At 39.8% G+C, this 20,119-nt stretch overlaps 3 protein-coding genes across 4 annotated transcripts; all 3 read left to right on the top strand.

Moving 5' to 3' along the window:
• Positions 1-1,830, top strand: dtwd2 (DTW domain containing 2). Its single transcript, XM_008325765.3, has 6 exons — positions 1-278; positions 438-528; positions 650-744; positions 963-1,161; positions 1,399-1,527; positions 1,618-1,830. Exons 1-6 carry the CDS (start codon positions 115-117, stop codon positions 1,795-1,797), a joined length of 858 nt encoding a protein of 285 aa, XP_008323987.1. The 5' UTR covers positions 1-114; the 3' UTR covers positions 1,798-1,830.
• A 1,020-nt stretch (positions 1,831-2,850) lies between these two features.
• Positions 2,851-11,364, top strand: LOC103390060 (nucleolysin TIA-1). Of its 2 annotated transcripts, none has more exons than XM_008325767.3 (12): positions 2,851-3,080; positions 4,441-4,537; positions 4,693-4,791; positions 6,616-6,670; positions 6,822-6,909; positions 7,345-7,420; positions 8,016-8,121; positions 8,313-8,411; positions 8,488-8,572; positions 8,664-8,802; positions 8,971-9,116; positions 9,472-11,364. In XM_008325767.3, exons 1-12 carry the CDS (start codon positions 3,055-3,057, stop codon positions 9,608-9,610), a joined length of 1,155 nt encoding a protein of 384 aa, XP_008323989.1. In that variant the 5' UTR covers positions 2,851-3,054; the 3' UTR covers positions 9,611-11,364. The 2 variants fall into 2 exon arrangements, with proteins under 2 accessions (XP_008323989.1, XP_008323988.1); XM_008325766.3 differs by having other exon boundaries at positions 2,852-3,080; positions 8,968-9,116.
• A 706-nt stretch (positions 11,365-12,070) lies between these two features.
• Positions 12,071-18,379, top strand: c14h2orf42 (chromosome 14 C2orf42 homolog). The gene is given in 9 exon segments (XM_008325769.3): positions 12,071-12,560; positions 13,318-14,491; positions 14,849-14,947; positions 15,208-15,312; positions 15,477-15,584; positions 15,917-16,017; positions 16,269-16,422; positions 16,496-16,608; positions 16,610-18,379. Coding segments are annotated over 8 exon segments (1,938 nt in total). The 5' UTR covers positions 12,071-12,560; positions 13,318-13,359; the 3' UTR covers positions 16,736-18,379.
• The last annotated feature ends 1,740 nt before the right edge of the window (positions 18,380-20,119 follow it).

Raw genomic sequence — 20,119 nt, 5'->3', positions numbered from 1 at the left:
ATCAGATAGGTAGGAGGGCCGGGTCTACACCGACCTCCGGGGTGAAGTGTGGAAGGGAAAATAAAGTCAGTGTTTTAAAGTTCTTAAATAAGTTTTAATTTTGGACACGTCATTATGGAATGTGAGCCCAGTCCGTGTTCCTCGGTCGTTTCCGAAGAGAGTGAACCTGAATCCTGCGACGAGTCCTCGGAAGAAAACGAACTGGTTGGTGTTTTTGGAGACCTGGCCGCCCTCCCTTGTGAGGTAGACGAGAGGAGACCGACGTGTTTACGCTGCTGGTGAGCTAAATGTGAATGTGCGGCTCGTACTATGTAGCTAGCTGTGCAAGCATGCAAGGGAAGTGACCTGTTGGCTGTACCAGTAGCTGGTATATTTAATGAATGAATGAATGAATGAATGGGAAAGTGACTGTGACGTTCTCTCTGTCTCTCTTGTAGTCGCCCCGAGAAAGTGTGCTTGTGCCCTTTTCTCCCCCAACAATCCTTGGAGGTCTCCACGTGTGTGTATGTAGTGCAGCATCCAGCAGAGGTGAGTACCTAAAGGTCTCCAGGAGACCAATGTCATTAATGTGAGGAGTTTTTAGAAAATGTCAATGTCCTGTTTCCTTTGTGGTTGTGACTAAAATGTCAAATATCTCCTATGTTGTCAGGAGAGCAGAGTACTCCGTACAGTACCACTGCTTGCTGCTTGTTTGCCTGAAGGGAAATGCAATGTGATTGTTGGAAGGAGGTTTAGTGAAGAAAGGTAAGAGTTGTTTTGGTGGGAGGAAAAAAAAAAAGTAGCGTGTGCCTCTTCGAAGTAAAATGTATAAAAAGTTTCAATTAACAACTACCCTTTTTCATAGACCATTTGTATTTTGTATATGAAGAGATACAATTTAAACATTTGCCCTTTGTCTCACTCCAAAAAAAAAAAACAACCTATTGCAACACAAATTCTCAAATATACTTTTTTCTACTCAGGCATCCAGAGCTGGCTGCTGTGTGCCGGGACAGCAGGACAGTAATTCTGTTTCCAGGTCCAAAGTCGCAGAACCTGGAGGAATTGGTTAAACCCAAAGAAGCAGGGACTGTAGAACATAATATCATCATCATCGACGGCACCTGGAGACAGGCGAAGAAGATGTTCCTTCATAACAAACTGCTCCACCTGCCTAAACAAGTATGTGTATGTATATATATATATATATATATATTCACATGCTTTTATTCCTTTACATGTGTGACCCAGGAAGGTGTTATTTCCTTCAAAATTTGAGATTTGTACACTTATCTAACTCTGGTGTGGCCTGTTATAGCTTGTTTTCTGACTTGTAGACCTGAGCTTTAATGAAAAATCAAAAGATCACTGTAAGAGTTGGTGGTTGAGTTGTACTCTTGTACATCTGCATTGCTTCAGGTGCAGCTCAATAGGACTCTGACGAGTCAGTACGTCATTCGCACGCAGCCCACCAACATTTGTCTGTCAACGCTGGAAAGCGCCGCCGTAGCACTGTCTATACTTGAACAGAACAATGACATCCAAGAGGTATAAGCATTAATTTATTGTATCAAATTCCAAAGTACAAATGTTCAGAATGATTGTAGCTTCAATGCAAGTGTTTTTGTTTTTGTCCAGGTTCTGCTGAGACCGCTGACAGCCCTCTGCTCCTTCCAGCTGCAGCATGGCGCTCAGGTTCATCACAGCAAGGAGCATCTACTGAAAAATGGATTGTATGACAAACCCATGCCCAAAAACAAACGCAAAATCAAGAGGTTGGAGAAGTTTGTCACTGATTACAACATCTGCCCGAGATGACGAAAGGACTGAGCAGAGAAGAGGCAGAACTCATCTCTGTACAAAAGGCACAGAACTGTATTATAAATCTGTGGCATTGTCAGCATATAGACATAGTAACATCTGGATTCTTAGTGTTTTTAATTCCCCACAATTGAATGTAATTTATGTATCTGTCAACAATGTAATGACAGTGTTTGAGTTTGAACGTTTGTTTTTGTAATGTGTAAAATGTAAAGTTTCACTTTGTCTTTTTGTAATTATATTATGATTAACTGTTTAAAGCTGGTCAAACAAAAAGGGCTGATTTAACTGTATATAGATATTTTTTGCTTTTTACTGAACTTAAAGAAAACTGTTGTTTTAGAAATATGTTGTATAAAATCCCAGACCTTCACTTTTCAGGTCTTAAAATAGTTTATTGTTTTATTTATCTATTTTTGTGTTTGCTGATTTCAACACATAAATGTACAAATTGTTACATTTGTTAACTGGAGGAGAGGCTTTTTAACAGGGTAAAGCTGTTAAAAAGATAAATTAATTAAATAAACTTTCATGGATATAATTTTTACTCTGGTTTGTTGTCCTGTGATTCCTGTGTCTACTGTAGTTTGCAGTGGAGATTGCAGTGTACATAAAAAATGTAGAGCCAATGATTCTGGAGTGTTCTGTGTGTAAACAACCAGATCACAGACAAATGTGTCCTTTTATGAATAATCACAGACTGGGACATTAGAGTTGTGTCCTTGACCCATGTCAGATCGTAGGTTCAAAAAGACTGTTGCAATTGTTAACTCTGAAATGAACAAAAAGTTAACTCTTCTGTGATGCCATAGGGCCACTCAGTCACCAACCTAGCTGATCAATAAAACACGAAATATACTGTATTAAAGTACAGGTGCTAAGCAACTGATGATAAGGTTGTGTTTTTGTTTTATAAACAATTAAACAATAACTGAAAAATGTGGAAAAACTCTTTAAAACCGCAGTGCTTATCATGTTTACTTAAATAGAAAGGAAGAGCTGGTACCACCAGTCAGTGTCCTTAATCCATAAACAGACGTTCAGAGAACTACTGCGCGTGCGCGTACTGCCCCGGCCCGGTTAGTCCGTTATCTTTGTCGGCTAACCCATTGTTCACTGTGGAGACATCAACGGCGGAAAATCGCTTCGTGCTGCGCAATAAAACAACTCGACGGTGTCACAGGCAGCTGCCCCTGACAGTCGTGGATTTGTTCTTAGAGTTGCGACTTGTTCTCGGCCGGCAAGTGTAACAGAATGGACGATGACCAGCCCAAAACCCTGTAAGTGTGCCTGGGCCTGGTTTAGTATTAGCGCCAGCTAACTGCTTGTGTTCGTCACCTAACGGGCAGTGGAAGCTAATCTCACACAACGAACTCAGTCAACCCACGAAATTTTCCTTCGGCATAAACACTTAAAAATTATAAACACTTTGGATTTGCGTAAAAGCAAAATAACACACATATTTAACACACAATAAACATACGGCTGTGTGTAAATGTTTACCCCAGCAGCGACTAACGGTACCTGGCTAATTCTAGAAAAATCCCAAGATGATAAACGCTGCTGTTCACACGTTTAGTGTACTACAACAGAATGTTTTACTTACTCAAAGTAAATCACATGTTAGCTGGCCTTCTGCCGCGTTTTGTAAATAAAAAAAATGACAATTTGCAACAAATAGCCAAAATATCCGCCTAACGATTCTCCGAAGAACATTAAACAAACAACCGTTCAAATTGTGTTTGGCGCAGCTTAAACGTTACCGATAGATAGGTATTGTTATTTGGCTTGTTACAAGAACTCCTAATAAAAGGATGGAATTAATTCAGTTTCTTTAGCATTTTTAGAACCTAGGAAAACGGGTAGCTAGGGAAGTAGCTAAAACTATATGTACTGTATTAGCGACAATGTGTTGATCGCATCTGCACAATATGTGAACTGCTCTTGTTATAATTATTATACTGGTTGTATAGTCTTAATCTAATATGACGTGATGTGTAGTGGACACTGAACTAAAATTAAAAAAAAGAAAAAATGTAGGTAGTAAAAGTAGGTCTTCTTTTTGTTCCCATGTTGGATTGTCGTACTTTCATATTAGTCCCAATACTGGCACATTGACACATTGTAATCACATTTATTCAGAAATCAAGTTATTATTAATATTGATATCTTTAAAGTAAAGTACACGGACATAAGGTTCTTAAAATGCTAAAAACAAAACAATATAATCCTTCGATGTCCAAACTTTCAAAATGAATGGAGCATTTAGCAAGACATTTATGGCTAATTATATTTTTGAGAGGTATTTGTGATTACGAAAGTTTCAAAGGTTTGAATAATTGTTATGGTTTACTCTTCTGTAATATGTGGATTGGAAGTGTGCACTGTGGACATGTGGACTACTTGTTTATCCTGTTAGCTATTAACAAAACTAATGTGGTCTCATGTATCAAAGAAATATTTTTAGGACAGCAGGAGAAGACGTTAGTAGTAGGGGCATTTATATTTTGTTTTTTTTGTATTGCAATTTTTGTCTCCTGCCACCTTGTTGTGTATCTAGTTACCTGCTCTTGTATTTCACCTGGGATTTGAAAAAGCAGAGACTTGTTTGGTTTTCTCATATTTCTTCTTTGTATTTAGGTATGTGGGGAATCTGTCCCGAGACGTGACAGAGGCTCTGATTCTGGAGGTATTTGGCCAAATTGGACCGTGCAAGAGCTGTAAAATGATAGTAGATGTAAGTTCTGTTGTCTTTGTTTACCTACCACAGAAAAAAAAGCACATGGTTTGTAAAATCTGAACATAAGCAGCGGCTTTATATCAGTGTTCCAAAGTAATCCAATATCCTAAAGAGCACTAGAATCTTACTCCAGTCTTTTCTTTGCTCTGCAGACAGCAGGTCACGATCCATACTGCTTTGTGGAGTTCTGTGAACACAGACATGCCACTGCCACAATTGCAGCCATGAATGGTCGGAAAATACTTGGTAAGGTAAGCTATCGTAACTCCAGGGTGAGTCGGGGCTGGGTACTGGTACAGTCATACATACAGCATCTGGAAAAACTTTAATGTTATTGAACCTTGTCTTACTAATGTTATTTACAGTTTCTGCTTCATTTAATGTTTTTCCTCTGTACACATTAGACTCATGTGCATGCAGTGTAGTGACCCCGGGTGGAAACAACAACACAATTATCTGACTGTGGTCTCTAGGGAAACCTTTTCTCGAAGCAAAAATAAATCATGGCCTCAACAAGATTTTCTTTTCCAACATGATCCTGAAAAAATTAAAAATATCTTTATCAATGTGGAAGAAAAAACACACATGGTTAGAGCTGTATTTATTTGTTTGGTTGTGCTGACGTGGTGCTTACATTTTAATTGTTAATGTCACAGTTCTTAGCAAACACTGAGGACCTCGGGCTGTTACAAAGCTTTTCTTAGATGCTTGAATATCTTGTCTGATAAGCAAACACTGAGGACCTCAGCTTTTCTTAGATGCTTGAATATCTTGCGTTGCAGTTGTTAGCAAAACGACTCCTTTATTAATCTCTTAGTTTGTATGTACTCTTCCTTTCAGAACCCTTCATTTTATTTTTGATTTTGTTTTTTTCTTTAGGGGTGTGAGGAAATATCAATAGGCCAATATGTTGTGATATTTTGTTCCAAGATATTGTATCGATATTCTGCAGCACTATTGAATTTTTTTTCTGTTAACAATTAACATGTAAATATTCATGGCATTGTTTCCTTTTATTTTCCTTTTATTTCTTCTCTAGTGATTACAAATGTAGATCCCTCTGTTCCAGTTTTAGTAACCAGATGTTAAGGATGTAACAGAAATGTGTATTTACTGTGCTGACAATTTCCCTCCAATTAAATTGCTTATTCATCCTGTCACATCTTAACTAGCAAAAAAAGTTGCTGTTTTTGCCTGATCCGTGATAGATGCTTTCTTGCAACAAAAATAGAACAAGTTTCTAAGTTTAATAGTCTTTATTTTTCGGGCAGTTACAGATTTTCTTGGGGGAAAAAAATGTTAGCATCATTTATTAACACAATAATTTCCATTAAATAAGGTAAGCTCAACTTATCAGGATTTAAAGTTTAAAGTTTTTTCAATGCAGATTTACAAAGGTCTGAACAGATTGTTAGTTTTACTCTGTCATTACTCCCTTCTCTATGCTGTGCGTGTGTGTGTGTAAAGTTTCCTCTGACATAGAGTGTTTGACCTGATATTTTACGTTGCCCGGCTGTGTAACCATGCTACCTGTGAGATTCATTGATCTATTTTCCTGATACTCCTTTCTCCCACTTACATCTTTACTGCTGTGTGTTCTTTATGCAAAGTTAGATTCCACATAAGAGCAACTTCAAGAAGAATACATTCAGTTGAAAATATTTTATCCTCAACAGGTATTGAAGGACCATTTGAGGAGTATAACAAGTTCGTATAAATCACTTGTTTGTAAGTCCCTTGTTATTTGGACCTTCCTTCCTTCAGTGTTACTCCAAATTTGTATTAGACTGAGAGTGAAATGTCCCTGATTATCAGGGTGGAATTTTTGATACCCCTTGACTTTCTCCACTTGTGTTTTTTTCTTTCTTTTTTTTTTTCTTTTTTTTAAATTCATGAATGCAGCGGTTTGTAAAATTAGGCTAATGATCAATGTGTAGTTCTGAAAAACTAGTTCTCATTAAATGAAAGTGGTGTGAGAAGATCTTATGACAAAAAAGCACCTTCCTGTCATCAACAGCTCTACGTTGTTTAACATTTGTCTCCTTCCCCACTCTCTGCTCATTTTCTTTTTTCAGGAGGTGAAGGTCAACTGGGCCACAACACCAACCAGTCAGAAGAAAGACACAAGCAGTGAGTCTGTCTTCTAAATAATAGAACATTCTAAAGAAAAAAATATTACTGTGGAAAACATTAAGGGGGTCCTCGGATAAAAACCCAACACCAGCGTAAGTCATGGACCTCCAATCAGCTGAACTACAGGGTTAATGTTTTTGTGTTCTAGGTCATTTCCATGTTTTTGTTGGGGATCTAAGTCCTGAAATCACAACAGATGATATCAAATCAGCGTTCGCTCCCTTTGGCAAAATATCGTAAGTTCAATGAGTTCATTTATGTTAATAGTCTGTCTTTCGCTGCAATCTTTTTAAATTATGTGATGAGAAATGTGAACCATTAAGTTTCCAACATCTTCACAACACCAGCCCAAGTCCTCACGTCCTCATTCCACTGAACTTTATTTAATACAATACACATCTCAGTAGTTCTGCATAATCTCACTGTAAAAAGGAAAATAATATTCCAGATCAGTAATTTTTTCCTACTGTGGTACAAATTTAAAAAAAAAACTAAATATAATTCCACACCCCCCATTCTGGGAACTGCTCTCATAGAGACTCCATACGCCATACAGATTGGATACTGAAACTGTAAATGTGTGAAAGGCTCGATCGGCGTTTCATTTACGATTTGGTGAAATGTGATTATTTGAATGTAATGTATGTATTTGTTCATATGTTTGTCTGCAGGGATTGTCGAGTGGTGAAGGACATGGCCACAGGAAAATCTAAAGGCTACGGTTTTGTCTCTTTCTTTAACAAATGGGTGAGTGTGTCATCAATGCTTCTGTGCTTCAGCAGATTCTCTTTAAAAAAATATTATTGTTGTACTTCCTATGTTTCGGTCAAAATAGTGGAGTCTTTCTCATTGCATATACTGTATATCACTTCCATCCAGTCTTTCTCGTGTCAGTTAGCTAGTTTAAATGTTTTTCCAACGTGCAGTGGTGTTCCAGCACCCAATATAAGAATGCGTCTCCTGTGTGAATAGGATATGTAATGTGACTCAGTGATAATCTGGTGGAGACGCTGCGGGGGTTTTATTTTGAAAGGGTGCTGCGCTTTTTGGCTCTGAGTTCTGTTTTTGGCTGCTGTCCTGTGTGCTGCTCACGTTTGACATGAGGAATAAAAATAATGAACGCTGCGCTGCAGAGATAAAAATGAAGGTTAACTGTGTTTCTTTATGACCTGTTCCTGTTTTATACCTGAACAGTTTTTTTTTTTTTACTTTATGGTTTTATTGATCCGTCTTTTGTGCTGTGGCACGTCTGTACATTCCTGTCACAAATGGAATTAGTCTTATTAGTAATGTGAAATATGTCTTGTGTAACATTTACATCAGGCTGTGTTTGATTGTTCAGGATGCAGAGAATGCCATACAGCAGATGGGAGGGCAGTGGCTGGGAGGCAGGCAGATCAGAACCAACTGGGCCACAAGAAAGCCTGCTCCCAAAACCTCAAATGAGCGTAAGTTCACAGTGAAAGAATGAAGATGTGTTAATGGGCTGGATCTCTAATGTCATTAGACATTATTTTACAGGGGATAGGGGAACATTATCTACAAATAAAAATATATAGAGTTTGATAATGATGATGTTTTTCCTGAAAAAAAACTTGGGTTTGAACAATAGACTAAATCCTGCTACCTTTCTTTGTAGCAACTAGCACCAAGCAGCTGTGTTTCGATGAGGTGGTGGGTCAGTCCAGCCCCAGCAACTGCACCGTCTACTGCGGAGGAGTCACAACAGGTCTAACAGGTCAGTCATTCAGATGAAGAATGTGGATAAAGAAGCCTTGCTCACCAGTGAACTAACGACTCATTTTCATTCACAGAACAAATTATGAGAGAGACCTTTTCACCCTTTGGTCCTATAATGGAAATCCGAGTTTTCCCAGACAAAGGCTACTCCTTCATAAGGTACTTTTGTCTGATGGACATGTAGAACTTTCACACCTCAGATCTCTAAGGTGCAATTTAAACATTTAAATGTATCGCCTCGCACATGTAGGTTCAACTCCCATGAAGCGGCCGCTCACGCCATCGTGTCCGTCAATGGCACGTCCATAGAGGGTTACATCGTAAAGTGTTACTGGGGCAAAGAAACGGCAGACATGGTCAGCCCCATTCAGCAGGTGCACGTGCCACAGGTATGGACAAGGATCTTCTTGAACACACCGTAGTTGACCTGTGGGTGGCGCTGGTGTAACAGTTCACGTTCATTTGCGTGTGACGCCCTACAGTTAGAGCTGTGTGATTCTGCAGCTTCGGTCACTCGATATTCTGTCTCCTAAAAATACTATTCCGTATGTCAGCAGAACACGGTGAGCTTCACACCACAGCCCTACAACCAATGGGGCCAGTGGTACAGTAACACGCAACAGATTGGCCAGTACGTGCCCAATGGGTGGCAGGTGCCAAGCTATGGAGTGTATGGACAGACCTGGGATCAGCAGGGCTACAAGTAAGTACCAGAGAAGGCATAAAATCACAACAAAAGAGAAATCTGTGAAAATATCATTATTATTATATTTAACTGATTTACTCATAGACACAAATTTTGTTTAATTTTAGCAAAGTACACTATGGTCTCAAATTGTTCCAACAGTCGTTTGAAACATACAAGAAGTGCAAAAGACAATGAAAAGAAAATTAATGATGAAACTTGGAGTTCACAGCTCCTGATGAACAGCCTTTTTCTTTGGTGTTAAAATGAATATATAACCCTAACTAATATATTTGCGATCATCTCCTTAGCTGGGGCTACCTTTCTTGTGTTTTTGACCTTAAGGATTGTTTTTTTTTCACCTCTTTCTCAGTCATTTACATGCTGGTGCTGGATGGACAGGTGTGGGCACGATGAGTAACTGTGGCATGGTGGAGCCTGGTCAGGGGGTCAACGGAACAATGCTAACCAACCAGGCTGGAATGAGTGCCGCCAGCTACCACACCCACTGATCTCCAATCACAGTAGCCCTCACTCTGAGCCTCTGAGGTCACAAGGATGATACTCTGCTGGGGAGGAAGTGCATTAGATGTGCTGTCTCTGCTACTACTCAAAGTATTCTGTTCGGCTGGCCCGGTGTGCCATTTCTTTTTAATCCACCTGACCAGCCAGTCAGTCCACCCACTGCCCAAATCTGCTACTCCAGAACACTTGTACACTATAAGAACAACTACTGCTAATCCACTGTTTATTCCTGGGCCCATTTTATTATTTGGCACAAGTGTAAACATTGTGATCGTAATCCTTATCAGTTTAAATGAAATCTGCAGTAATCAAGTTCAAAGACAGCGGATCTACTTTGTTTTTCAGCCCCGTCAGAGCCAGTGAGCAAGGGCAGAGTGAGAACAGTTTTCAACAATCAAAGAGGAAGGAGAGCCGTGAACAAACTTTGCCACAAAAAAAAAAAAATACAACAGTCTATCGTGATACATCACAGCCACAAGACGAACGTCTAGTCGAGTGTAACCTTTTTGTATTTAAGCTTAATTGGAAAATCATGGTTCATCCTCCTGCTACTAACGTGAAACAGAAGTCAAGTAAGTCCTCAGGGTGTTGTAAAGTCATTCTGTGAAACGTAGGAAATCGCTCAGTAGAAGTAGACAGGCTCCAGGGAAGAAAAAAAAAATCAAGTAGATTTGATCTGACTTTGTCTCCCTGAGTGGACTGGAACGACTGGCAATCCAGTCTGAAGATAAGAAATGTGTGTGTGCTTACGTGTGTGTGCATGAACTGATTTTACACACAATACGATGTCCAGTTCATCTTTACCCTGAGACAGGAAAGGACTTCACCACCATTTTTCCCCTCCTCTTTTGTTACAGATACAAATCTTCAGTTGCCCTATTTGTTTTGAACGAATTTAAAATAATGGTGTTGTAGAAAGAGCTCCTGTCTTTCTGTTGTTTCATTTCAGGACTGTCTTCTAAAGAAATGTCGCCGTGACACCATGTGACGTGATGAACCCTATTCCGTTTGTTTCTAAGACACTAGTGGCTGTTGACCGTGTTTTTAAAATTAGAATTTCAATATCTCAAATTGCAGGGACTACTGCCACTCTTACTTTAGGCAGACAACTATTGCACAAATACTAACGGTATTTTTTCGCATTAATTTGAAATAATAGGTTTTTATGTTTTTGCATTCCACCTTTTGTAATTTCATTTGGACGTCTGTTTTTATGTAAATACCAAGACCTTCTGTTCAATTGTACTGAATCTGTATAAAGACAGCCTGTATAGACAGAAGCACGCTCGCTTCTTGTTGTGGTCATAGAGTTCAGAAATGGCTGTTTGACAGTAGCCTCCCTGTCCAGTGCTGGTCTGTGTACAGTAGAGACGGTGCAGCATCTGATTCTTCCGGACAAGCAGCATTGCCATGCAATGTAAAGGCCTTTAGGCTGATGAGTAATTCTTCATTTAAGTTATTCTCCTTTAAACTTAAAAAAAGATTGTTTAATAGACAAACAACCTCACAAGGATTAGATTTTTGCACTGAGGCCGCCGTTATTTTTTAATGTAGTCGAGGAATCTGTTGTGTTGCCTTATCATCAAAGAATTACTTTTAATTTAACCAAAAACGTGTGAGGGGAGGCGGTGCCTACAAATGTTTTCAACCTAGGTTTTGTTCAGGTTGGTTTGTGTTAATGCTTCAGTCACATGGTTTGTGTTTTTGTTTTGTCCTATTAAAATGCTGATGCTTCAAAGAGCACATATTCACACTTTTTTATATGACGTGAACCAGGTGAATTTGCAATACTTTGTATTCCCCATCCCCTTACCTGTACAAGATGGTTAGAATAATTGCTAAAGGAGGAACTTCATCAATAGCGATATAGGACATTTGGCATAGTTTTTGAGATGTTTTTTTTTAAATTTATTTTATTTTTCAAATATTTAGCAGCATATTTTCTGGAAATGGGTTAACTGCAAATATTTAGTTTGGTTTGTTTGAAGGACTAGTGTATTGTGAGACACATTTTTCTGTTTTGTCCAAACAATAGTTTTGTTTATAGATTTTGCGGCACACTTTCAGACCAAAGTAAAGCATATTTTCTGGAAATGGGTTAACTGTTGAGATCCAAAGTATCTGGACAGGTTAAAAAATTGGGCCTTTTCTCTATTTTTTTTTTGTTATTTCATAGGCAATTTTATTAACAATGCCAACTTTTCTTCGATGATGTATTAGCCTTATTTGGCTGACTAAAGGACTTTCTATGAGGTGTTTGTAAACAGCTAATAACTTGGTTTTCTCTCTGCAGTAGATGCTAGTAGTTTTAACGTCCTTGACCAGCAGTAGACTGTGTCTATATACGTAGTTTTAAACAGTTCCCAACTGACTTCACAATTAAGTTTTTCAGAAGAGGCACACATAACACAGTCCTACAATTAAGTTTCTCAGAAGAGGCACACATAACACAGTCCTTCGTCTGTTCATCATTGTAGTGCATGACCAAACAACTGTTTGTTTTTTGTTTGTTTGTTTTTATTTAACCAGGATCTCTGTTAGTGAAGCCTCTTAAGCAACGATGATTGTGGCGAAACAGTAGCTTCGCAGTCGGGTTAAGCAATAAATGTCTACACGTAGAAAAAATATATATCATAATCACCTTTATATCGTCTAACGCCAGAAACTACCGTTATAAACAGCAGACGATAGTTTATAAACTTTTTACATTTATCTATGGACGTCAATAGATATAAACCTCAAATCCCATGAGCCATTGGAACATAACGTTCACTCAGGCCTCGCCCACTACACGCTACGCTATGTCTACGCTGTGTTGTTCACGTGACAGACTCTGGCCAATGAGGAGTGTCGTTACAGGCGCAATGCGGTTGTCTGGATGTAAGGAGGAATGGCGACGGTTGAGACAGTTTTAGAGGCAAACAGAAGCCGAGCACAGTGAGTTTGAACGTTGCTGTTCCCCACACACCCCTATACCTCACGTAACCGGCACCTGTAGCTGCTGCATGGGAATAGGCTTGTAATTTTAATCACATACACGGTAAAACTTAGGAAGACGGTGTGGATTTAATTACAGTATTATCACAGTGATTTTAAATTTTCAAACTTTTTTTCCCCCTCCCCACTTTTATTCTAATTTGTTAATGTCGTTTTGACACATAGCGCCAATGTACTGAGATATGTTTTTAAAAATATTATATACTAACCTATACTATATAATTAAGTATGATATAGAATATTTAAAATTCGTTGTACGTTTGTGGAAATGCTTGCTTCTTAATGTACTACACTCCAAAAAAAGTATTTTTGTTTGTCGTCACAACTATGCCAGATGAGCTTGAGCCAAGAATAATTTGTTTTTGCTTCTATGCTGCCTTGTATCATAGAATACAGGCGTGACAAACAGACAACAGTTTTTGCTTTCAATGACAGAGCCTTTAGATTTTACTTTTATGCAATGTATGGATGGCCAAACCTCATATTGACAGGTGAATCATTATGAAAGTACCAACCAAGTAATATTAATAACTAAGTTAATTTTTGACTGCTGAAAAAAAATTTTTTTTTTATGTAATCCATAAAACAGTTAGCAACACTTAGTTTCTTCTTATAATGCCCCACTTTGCATTTTCCTCTTCTCGAGGTTGTTGTCTCCTTCAGTCTCTGTAATGCCCCACTTTGCATTTTCCTCGAGGTTGTTGTCTCATTCAGTCTCTGCTAGACTGTAAGCTCTACAATGAAGACTGAAGTCACTGGGACTTTGTCAACCAGTTTGGTCCCGTCTCCAACGCCACAGTCCCTGACCGGTCCAGCTAATCTAGTGGCAAAGACACAGCGAGACAACAGGAAGATTTCTTCCGCCACCCCTGCTTTCCTCTCCAACCTTGGGAGAGCGACACTTCGTGGCATTCGTAAGTGTCCTCAGTGCGGTGTCTATAATGGCACCCGTGGTCTCAGCTGCAAGAACAAGGCCTGTGGAGTGTCCCTCAGAAATGCCTCAGCAGCAGGTGGAAAAAGAAAAAAATGTGCCGTGGAGGTGGTAAAAGTAATAATAGACAGTGAGGACATTGGGGAGAAAGAGCAGGAGGAGGAAGGTGGAGGAGGAGAGGGAGGAGTTCTGGAAGGTGGCCCAGGTGGAGGAATTCAGGTGTTTTCAGTTTGTCACAGAGGGAGAGGGTCCACAGGTACACAGATGGGCTTCGTGGAACTGGTTCCAACGGACACTGCTATCGCTACTGGCGATGGTGCTACCCTTCTCACACGCATCAACCTCGGACGCTGTTTTTTGCCCTCCTGCAGACAGGGTCAGAGGTCGAATCAAGGGGAGCCCGAATCAGCGGTGAACAGCTCCAAACAGTCTTCTGACAGCCTGTGTGTTCACATTAGACAAGCTATAGAGTGTGAAAACAGCGCAACACCACTCACCCTGAAGAGCTCCGTCCTGGAGGGTCTGCAGATCTCCATCCAGGCCAGGGAGGAGCTGTGGAGGCTGGCCACAGAGTCTCCAGGGCCTCTGGTGCAGCGCATTTCAAACAACACGCTGGTGGTGAAGTGCCACACGGATTCCCAGCATCCTCTGGGCCTGCTTCATCTCACTGTGGGCGCAGGTGGACTGTGTGAAGTTTCACAGAGTGAGAAAAAGGGCAAAGAGAAGCAGCAGCAGAGTGTTTTCCACTGTGCCTGCCAGACCAACAGCAGCAACAAAAGAAGCAAAGCAGGTGCTGATGGAGCAGGCGGAGCCACCGCCCTTCAGTCTGCCTCCACCTCACTGCAACCATGTCTCCACTTCTACGCCTGTGTGTGTGCCTTCGCAAGTGATGAGAAGTTGGCTGCTGAGTTCGCTCCTTTCATCAGCTACACACCCAGTGGTATGTTGAAGATGTAGACCACATTTTTGTCCAGTTTTTGTAAACAGACAGCATGCAGTTCCCCTCTCTTTTCTGTAGGGGGTGGTGTGGAAGCATATGAAAAGCCATGACGTTCTGACTGGGCTGATAAATTATGCTTCTTCGTTATAAATCTAATATCTAAATAAACACAATAATATGTATAATAATAATATATGTATAATATGTTTCCCTGTCTTACAGCATTTTAGTGTTTTCTTTTAATTATTATTCCGCAAATCATACTTGTAGCTTATGTTTTAAGTCTTATAGAAGTACAGACTGTTATGATTTGTTCATTGTTTTTGAAAAATGTATCTCTGGTTGTTTGTATTTCAGGTGTTCAGCTGACTGTTACCAGTGAGAAGTTTCTGCAAACTGAAGCGTCCAGCTCTCTACATAAAGGAAAGAAATTCCGACTGGACGAATCTCTCCCTGGTACTTTTACAATTGTGGTATAAAATACATACAGTATGTACATTAAATTCTATAGATTTTAATGTATGGCTTCTATGTACTTATTTTGATCTGAAATTATTTCAAACTTTTGTCATATGTGTTGACTGTAGTTCCAGGGAATTAAAAACTCCCAGGGAGTAGGGTTTCTTTTTTGCCCCAGGTGTGAAATAGGCTTGTTCTACCACTGTTCCTGCTGTTTATTCTGTGTAATAACATTTATGTGGGTGTTTATTTGTCAGCCGGTTCACAGGCAATGTACGAGCGTACGGTGACGTTAGACTTCCAGCAGTGGTTGGCCGGTGTGACAGAGAGGATTCACCAGACAATGCACTATCAGTCTGACGGTAACATTAACACATGGTTAGCTACACGCTTTAGTGACATCGGGAAATCAGACTCAGTTTGAAGCTGTGTTTATATTCACATATCTGTGTCTCAGAAGAAGAGAGAGTTTAATATGTAAGTGAGGCTCTTGGTCATCGTTGTCTCCATCTCTCCCTGTTTCCAGGGAAGCCCCAGTCTCTGGTGTACCACATTCCTCAAGAGTTCTTCAACGCTCTGCAGCATCGTCTGTCCCTTGGATCGAAGAAGAGGAGGCTGCCGAACTTCACAACAGGCACTGAAATGCACTGACTGAATGTTGTTCAGCAGACTGTTGTGAAAATATTTTTAAAAAAGGCTGAAATTTATATATTGTTTTCTTCTGTTTTTGCCACAAACCTTTTACTTTTAAACTTTTAAAAGAGAACCGATAGACTGACAGCAAACTACTGATCTGAATATATGATATTACAGGACATGCAATAGTAATAGAGACTGCATTAGTCGCATCAGTGTAAATATTTGCATGGTGTCATAAAAATGTTTTTTATTTTTTAATAATTTTGAGTGTGATTTGGATCTCTCTTTGTTATAATGTCTTTCCTTGTTGTCTCCGTTGGACGTCAGCGTTTGTAAGGAAAGATGGACTTCCCCTGGGCACGTTCTCCAAGTACACCTGGCACATCACTAATGTCATGCAGGTCAAACGCATATTTGACACTCCAGAGGTAAAATATTTTATATCAACATTTTACTATTAAATTTTGTACAAAGTTGTTATTTTTGCCAAGGTTGTTTTTTTAAATTGTCATAAACGTCCAACCTAATTTTACTTAAATGAATATTTTTACTTTTAAACACATACACCTGCTTTATCCTGAAGTTATCCAGTAATGAATGGCCATATTAAATCAGACCTCAGAGTCACTGCCGTTCCTGCTTTTTCATATTTCTCTCCACTTCTCTGTCTGCCCACCAGGTGCCGCTTGAGCTGCATCAGAGTTTTGTGAAAAACACTGATGGCTCTTATTCACGTTTTCAGTGTCCCGAGCCTCAGATTGAACCAGAAGGAAACAGAAGCGATCGTCCTCAGGCCATTCGGCCCATGGAGCTCCGCACTTTCCTCAAAGTCGGTAAGTGTTTGCCGCTCAACCCTTTTTTTTTTTTTCAAAGCTGCAAACGTTCAAAGTGCTGTGTCTCTACCAGGACCAGGCACTGCTGAGCAGAATGAGGCCGGTCCCTTTGTGATTGAGTGGATCCCTGACCTGCTGCCTCGCTGTCAGATGGGAGAGCTGAGGATTACCTTTGAATTTGGCCACCGAGAGGGGCGGTCGGTCGGACCCCTGCGAGAAGACGAATGGAACTGAGAAAGTGGGTCGTAAAAAGTCGGACTCCAACCAGTCCAAACCCGTGAAGACTGTTGAAATCCTGACTGTGGTGGTCTGAGACATGCTCCAGTCTGGACCCTCACTTTGTTTTTTTAGCCAGATAACGTACAGAATAATATCCTATAACCAATGGCACACAAATATAGGCCAAAATATATAAAACCATCTCCACCCATAATGTACTATTTATTGTTTCTTAATATCTAATATGGAAAAAAAATTCTCAATCTACAGCTCTGTCCAAAACAGCAGTGAATTAGCATTTGTTTAATCGGTGTGTAGCTGTCGTTTAGTTAGAGGCAGCTCAAAGGTTCATATTTAACAGAGATCGTTGTATTTTGTCCTAAGATTTTAAAAAAAAACTTACATTAAATACTTATTCATAATGTCCTACCACTTCCCAGGGTCACAGAGGGGCTGCAGCCAAACCCAGCAGTCATTAGATGGGCCTAGCTATACTAAAGGCAACCAGCAGATGGAGGCATAACCCCGCCTTTAAAGAGCTGGTCCTACTCGTGTTCCCTGGCAAACAAGTATTCATGAAAATGGTTTATAAAGAAACTTTATTCAACCAGTTGACGGTTAGAATATTCTCTGCTGATTTCATTGGTACAACGTGAACTGCAGTTTGTCAAAGCGTTCCATCATTTTTTTCTGGACCAGTCTTTCATCCCTCTGGGCATAAACACTAAAAATATCACGCATGTTTCCAAAAAGTGTCCAAAATGTTCATGAATAATTGAGATTCCAATTTAATACCAGGAGAACGTCCCACCGAATGACATGCACGCCACAAAATAGCAGCTTCCACACTGTGTCTCTTCATACGGGGTGTAGGCGTATGAGAACAGTGCAGGCCCCCGGCCCTGGTTCCTCCCTCACAGGCCCCCAGGACATCAGTGTGAGCTCAGCCTCAGCCTGCACAAACACGGTGGCTGCCAGACACCTCCCTACACCCAGCTCTTAGCCGTTTATATGGTCTGTCAATCACAGAGACGGGAGGCACATCAATCCTCCTGGAAGGAATCGCGAGCACATTTTGACAAGGAGACAGCTCTCGTCACTTTAAAGACGTGTTACAGACACAGACAGCAGAGGCCAGAGTGAGGGAGGGAGGTGGGGGGGGCTGGAACTGGAATTATGTTAGGAATCAGGGAATTGTACTTACGCTCATACCAAACGAGTGTCTAACTCATCTAAACCTGGATGATTCTGAATAGAGTACTGGGATAAAAGCCATGTACACAAGAGCAAAACCTAATAAAAAGACCATCAGTCACCACTAGAGATCGTCTTGCTCTAAGGCACCCACTCTTCCAACACAGATAAAATAGATAAATACAATAGATAACTGTTGGGGAAAAACAACAAACATCACCAGAAGAAATTGTAAAATGCTGCTGTTTTCTCATTAACAGATGATTATTTTAATCCAAACGTAAACAGATATTTCTGAATTAAACACATTTTTTAAACTGATACTGTAGTCACATTAGATAATATATCAATTGAACCAAGGATAAAATTCATGAATAAATAAAGATAAAAAACATTTAACAGATGGACAGAAAGTGAGCAGAGCTTTAAACCACTGGCATCTTCCAAGTGAAAACACTGCCCCCTACTGTTAAACTGTGTAGCATAATTTCCATGTAGCTCACACAAAATCGTCAAATAAAATAAAAAGTATGGCATAAATGCATCATGGTTGTTGTGTGAAGCCATAGCGCAACTATCGGGTCCTTGGATTGGCAGGTTTTTGAGTATTTTAATCACTTTTCAGGTCCGATAATGATACTTGTTTTCGTAGCGATATCTACTGATTGTGTCTAAACAACATTGATAGGATAATCTCGTGTAACATTTCCTGGGGAAATTAAGTTGATATAAACATTACTTCTCTCACAATGTTGTTGATAGCAGGGTGTTTTCGCACAGGGAGCATTTTTTGCGTCAGATGGAATACGACACAGTCGACGGCCGAGGCCAACACTGTCTTCCTTTGTTTTCATACGATCAAGTGAAAGCAGCCGAGGTCCGGCCAACTAAGAGTGCACGTCTGTCAGCAGCAGGCGACACACGAGCAGCCAGCCAACAGCTTTCTTCAAGCTCTGTCACTCCACATTATCTACACACCAAATGTTCTCCAAGTTCCTCGCTCACGGCCGCACAATCATAACGTCCGCCGCACATGTTCTGAGTGACTGTAGCTGTTGCTGAGTTCGCTGTGAGAGTTCGAAGTTGGAATGGGAGGATGACATCATCTGGAAACAACCCGCCACAGATGTTTTATTTTCACATACAGTACTACTGTATGGACTTCCTCCCATTCATCAGAGCCTCAGCCGGGCTTCATTAATCTCCTGTGCACTCACATTTCCAGTGCCTTTCATCATCCTCTAATGTCCTAATGGTTTTAGGGCTAATGTTAATGTACATTACAACAGTACAACAAAGTCGAGGAACAAACAAATAGAGGAGTTTCAACAACGTCATTAGTCTCTGCCAGTCAACGTACGTGCTGCCTTTAAAGCTGCACAGGCACCGGGGCAGAAAATCAACAGGACTTTTTTGTCCCGCTGACATGTTTCTGCTGTAGCTTTTAGCCACGTTGTCTAACGACAAGCTAGCTGTATTTTTGTCTGAAGTTATAAGCTATTGTTGGCTAAAATACACAGCTATTTAAGTGCTACTCAATTAGTAGTTGTTTCCTGTTTATTTTTCCTTTGATTTGCTAAATGTTAACTGTGTGAGTTTGAGTCACTGAATTCTGGAACTATAGTTTTTCTTAGCCATACGATTTAAGTCAACTAGCTTTTCTTAGCCATACGATTTAAGTCAACATGTGTCAGAGTTTGTTGATCACTGTTAGCTAGTCTTAAACTATTTCTCAGCTAAACTTATCATTTTGATAATTTATCAATTTCTTACTATCTTACAATCTTATCTTACCATCTCTTTCTATTTTCTTTAGGCTGTATGTTGATGACTAACTTCCAGTTGTGTAATGTTTACTTATCTGTTGAGCTTTGCTAATGTAGCTAGCGCAGGGCTAACTTTAATTTATTTTTTATCCTATTTAAGGACACTGGGCAAACATACAGTATATATATATATAAACTATCTTATTAATCTACTAAACAATCATTTTTGCTAGTCCTTAGCACAGAAACAACTGCTATTTAGGTTTTTAGGTTTAGATTTGTGTATTTTAAGGACACTGGGCAAACATACAGTATATATATATATAAACTATCTTATTAATCTACTAAACAATCATTTTTGCTAGTCCTTAGCACAGAAACAACTGCTATTTAGGTTTTTAGGTTTAGATTTGTGTATTTATGTATTTTATTGTTTACATTAAGTTTCTTAAAAATATGTTGGGTGAACTTAGATTTCATGGCTAACGTGTTTTGACTTCTTTGCAATATCTGGTCTA

This window comes from Cynoglossus semilaevis, chromosome 14, assembly GCF_000523025.1.
Source record: "Cynoglossus semilaevis isolate Cse_v1.0 chromosome 14, Cse_v1.0, whole genome shotgun sequence".
Lineage (NCBI taxonomy): Eukaryota > Metazoa > Chordata > Actinopteri > Pleuronectiformes > Cynoglossidae > Cynoglossus > Cynoglossus semilaevis.
This window is presented reverse-complemented; position numbering and strand designations above follow the sequence as displayed.

Excerpts from the sequence above, each read along its gene's own strand:
- dtwd2 (XM_008325765.3), top strand. The coding sequence starts at position 115 with ATGGAATGTGAGCCCAGTCCGTGTTCCTCGGTCGTTTCCGAAGAGAGT. Across the intron at positions 529-649 it reads TAGTGCAGCATCCAGCAGAG|GAGAGCAGAGTACTCCGTAC; the intron begins GTGAGTACCTAA and ends CTATGTTGTCAG. Across the intron at positions 745-962 it reads AGGAGGTTTAGTGAAGAAAG|GCATCCAGAGCTGGCTGCTG; the intron begins GTAAGAGTTGTT and ends TTTTCTACTCAG.
- LOC103390060 (XM_008325766.3), top strand. The coding sequence starts at position 3,055 with ATGGACGATGACCAGCCCAAAACCCT. Across the intron at positions 6,671-6,821 it reads TCAGAAGAAAGACACAAGCA|GTCATTTCCATGTTTTTGTT; the intron begins GTGAGTCTGTCT and ends TTTGTGTTCTAG. Across the intron at positions 9,117-9,471 it reads TGGGATCAGCAGGGCTACAA|TCATTTACATGCTGGTGCTG; the intron begins GTAAGTACCAGA and ends CCTCTTTCTCAG.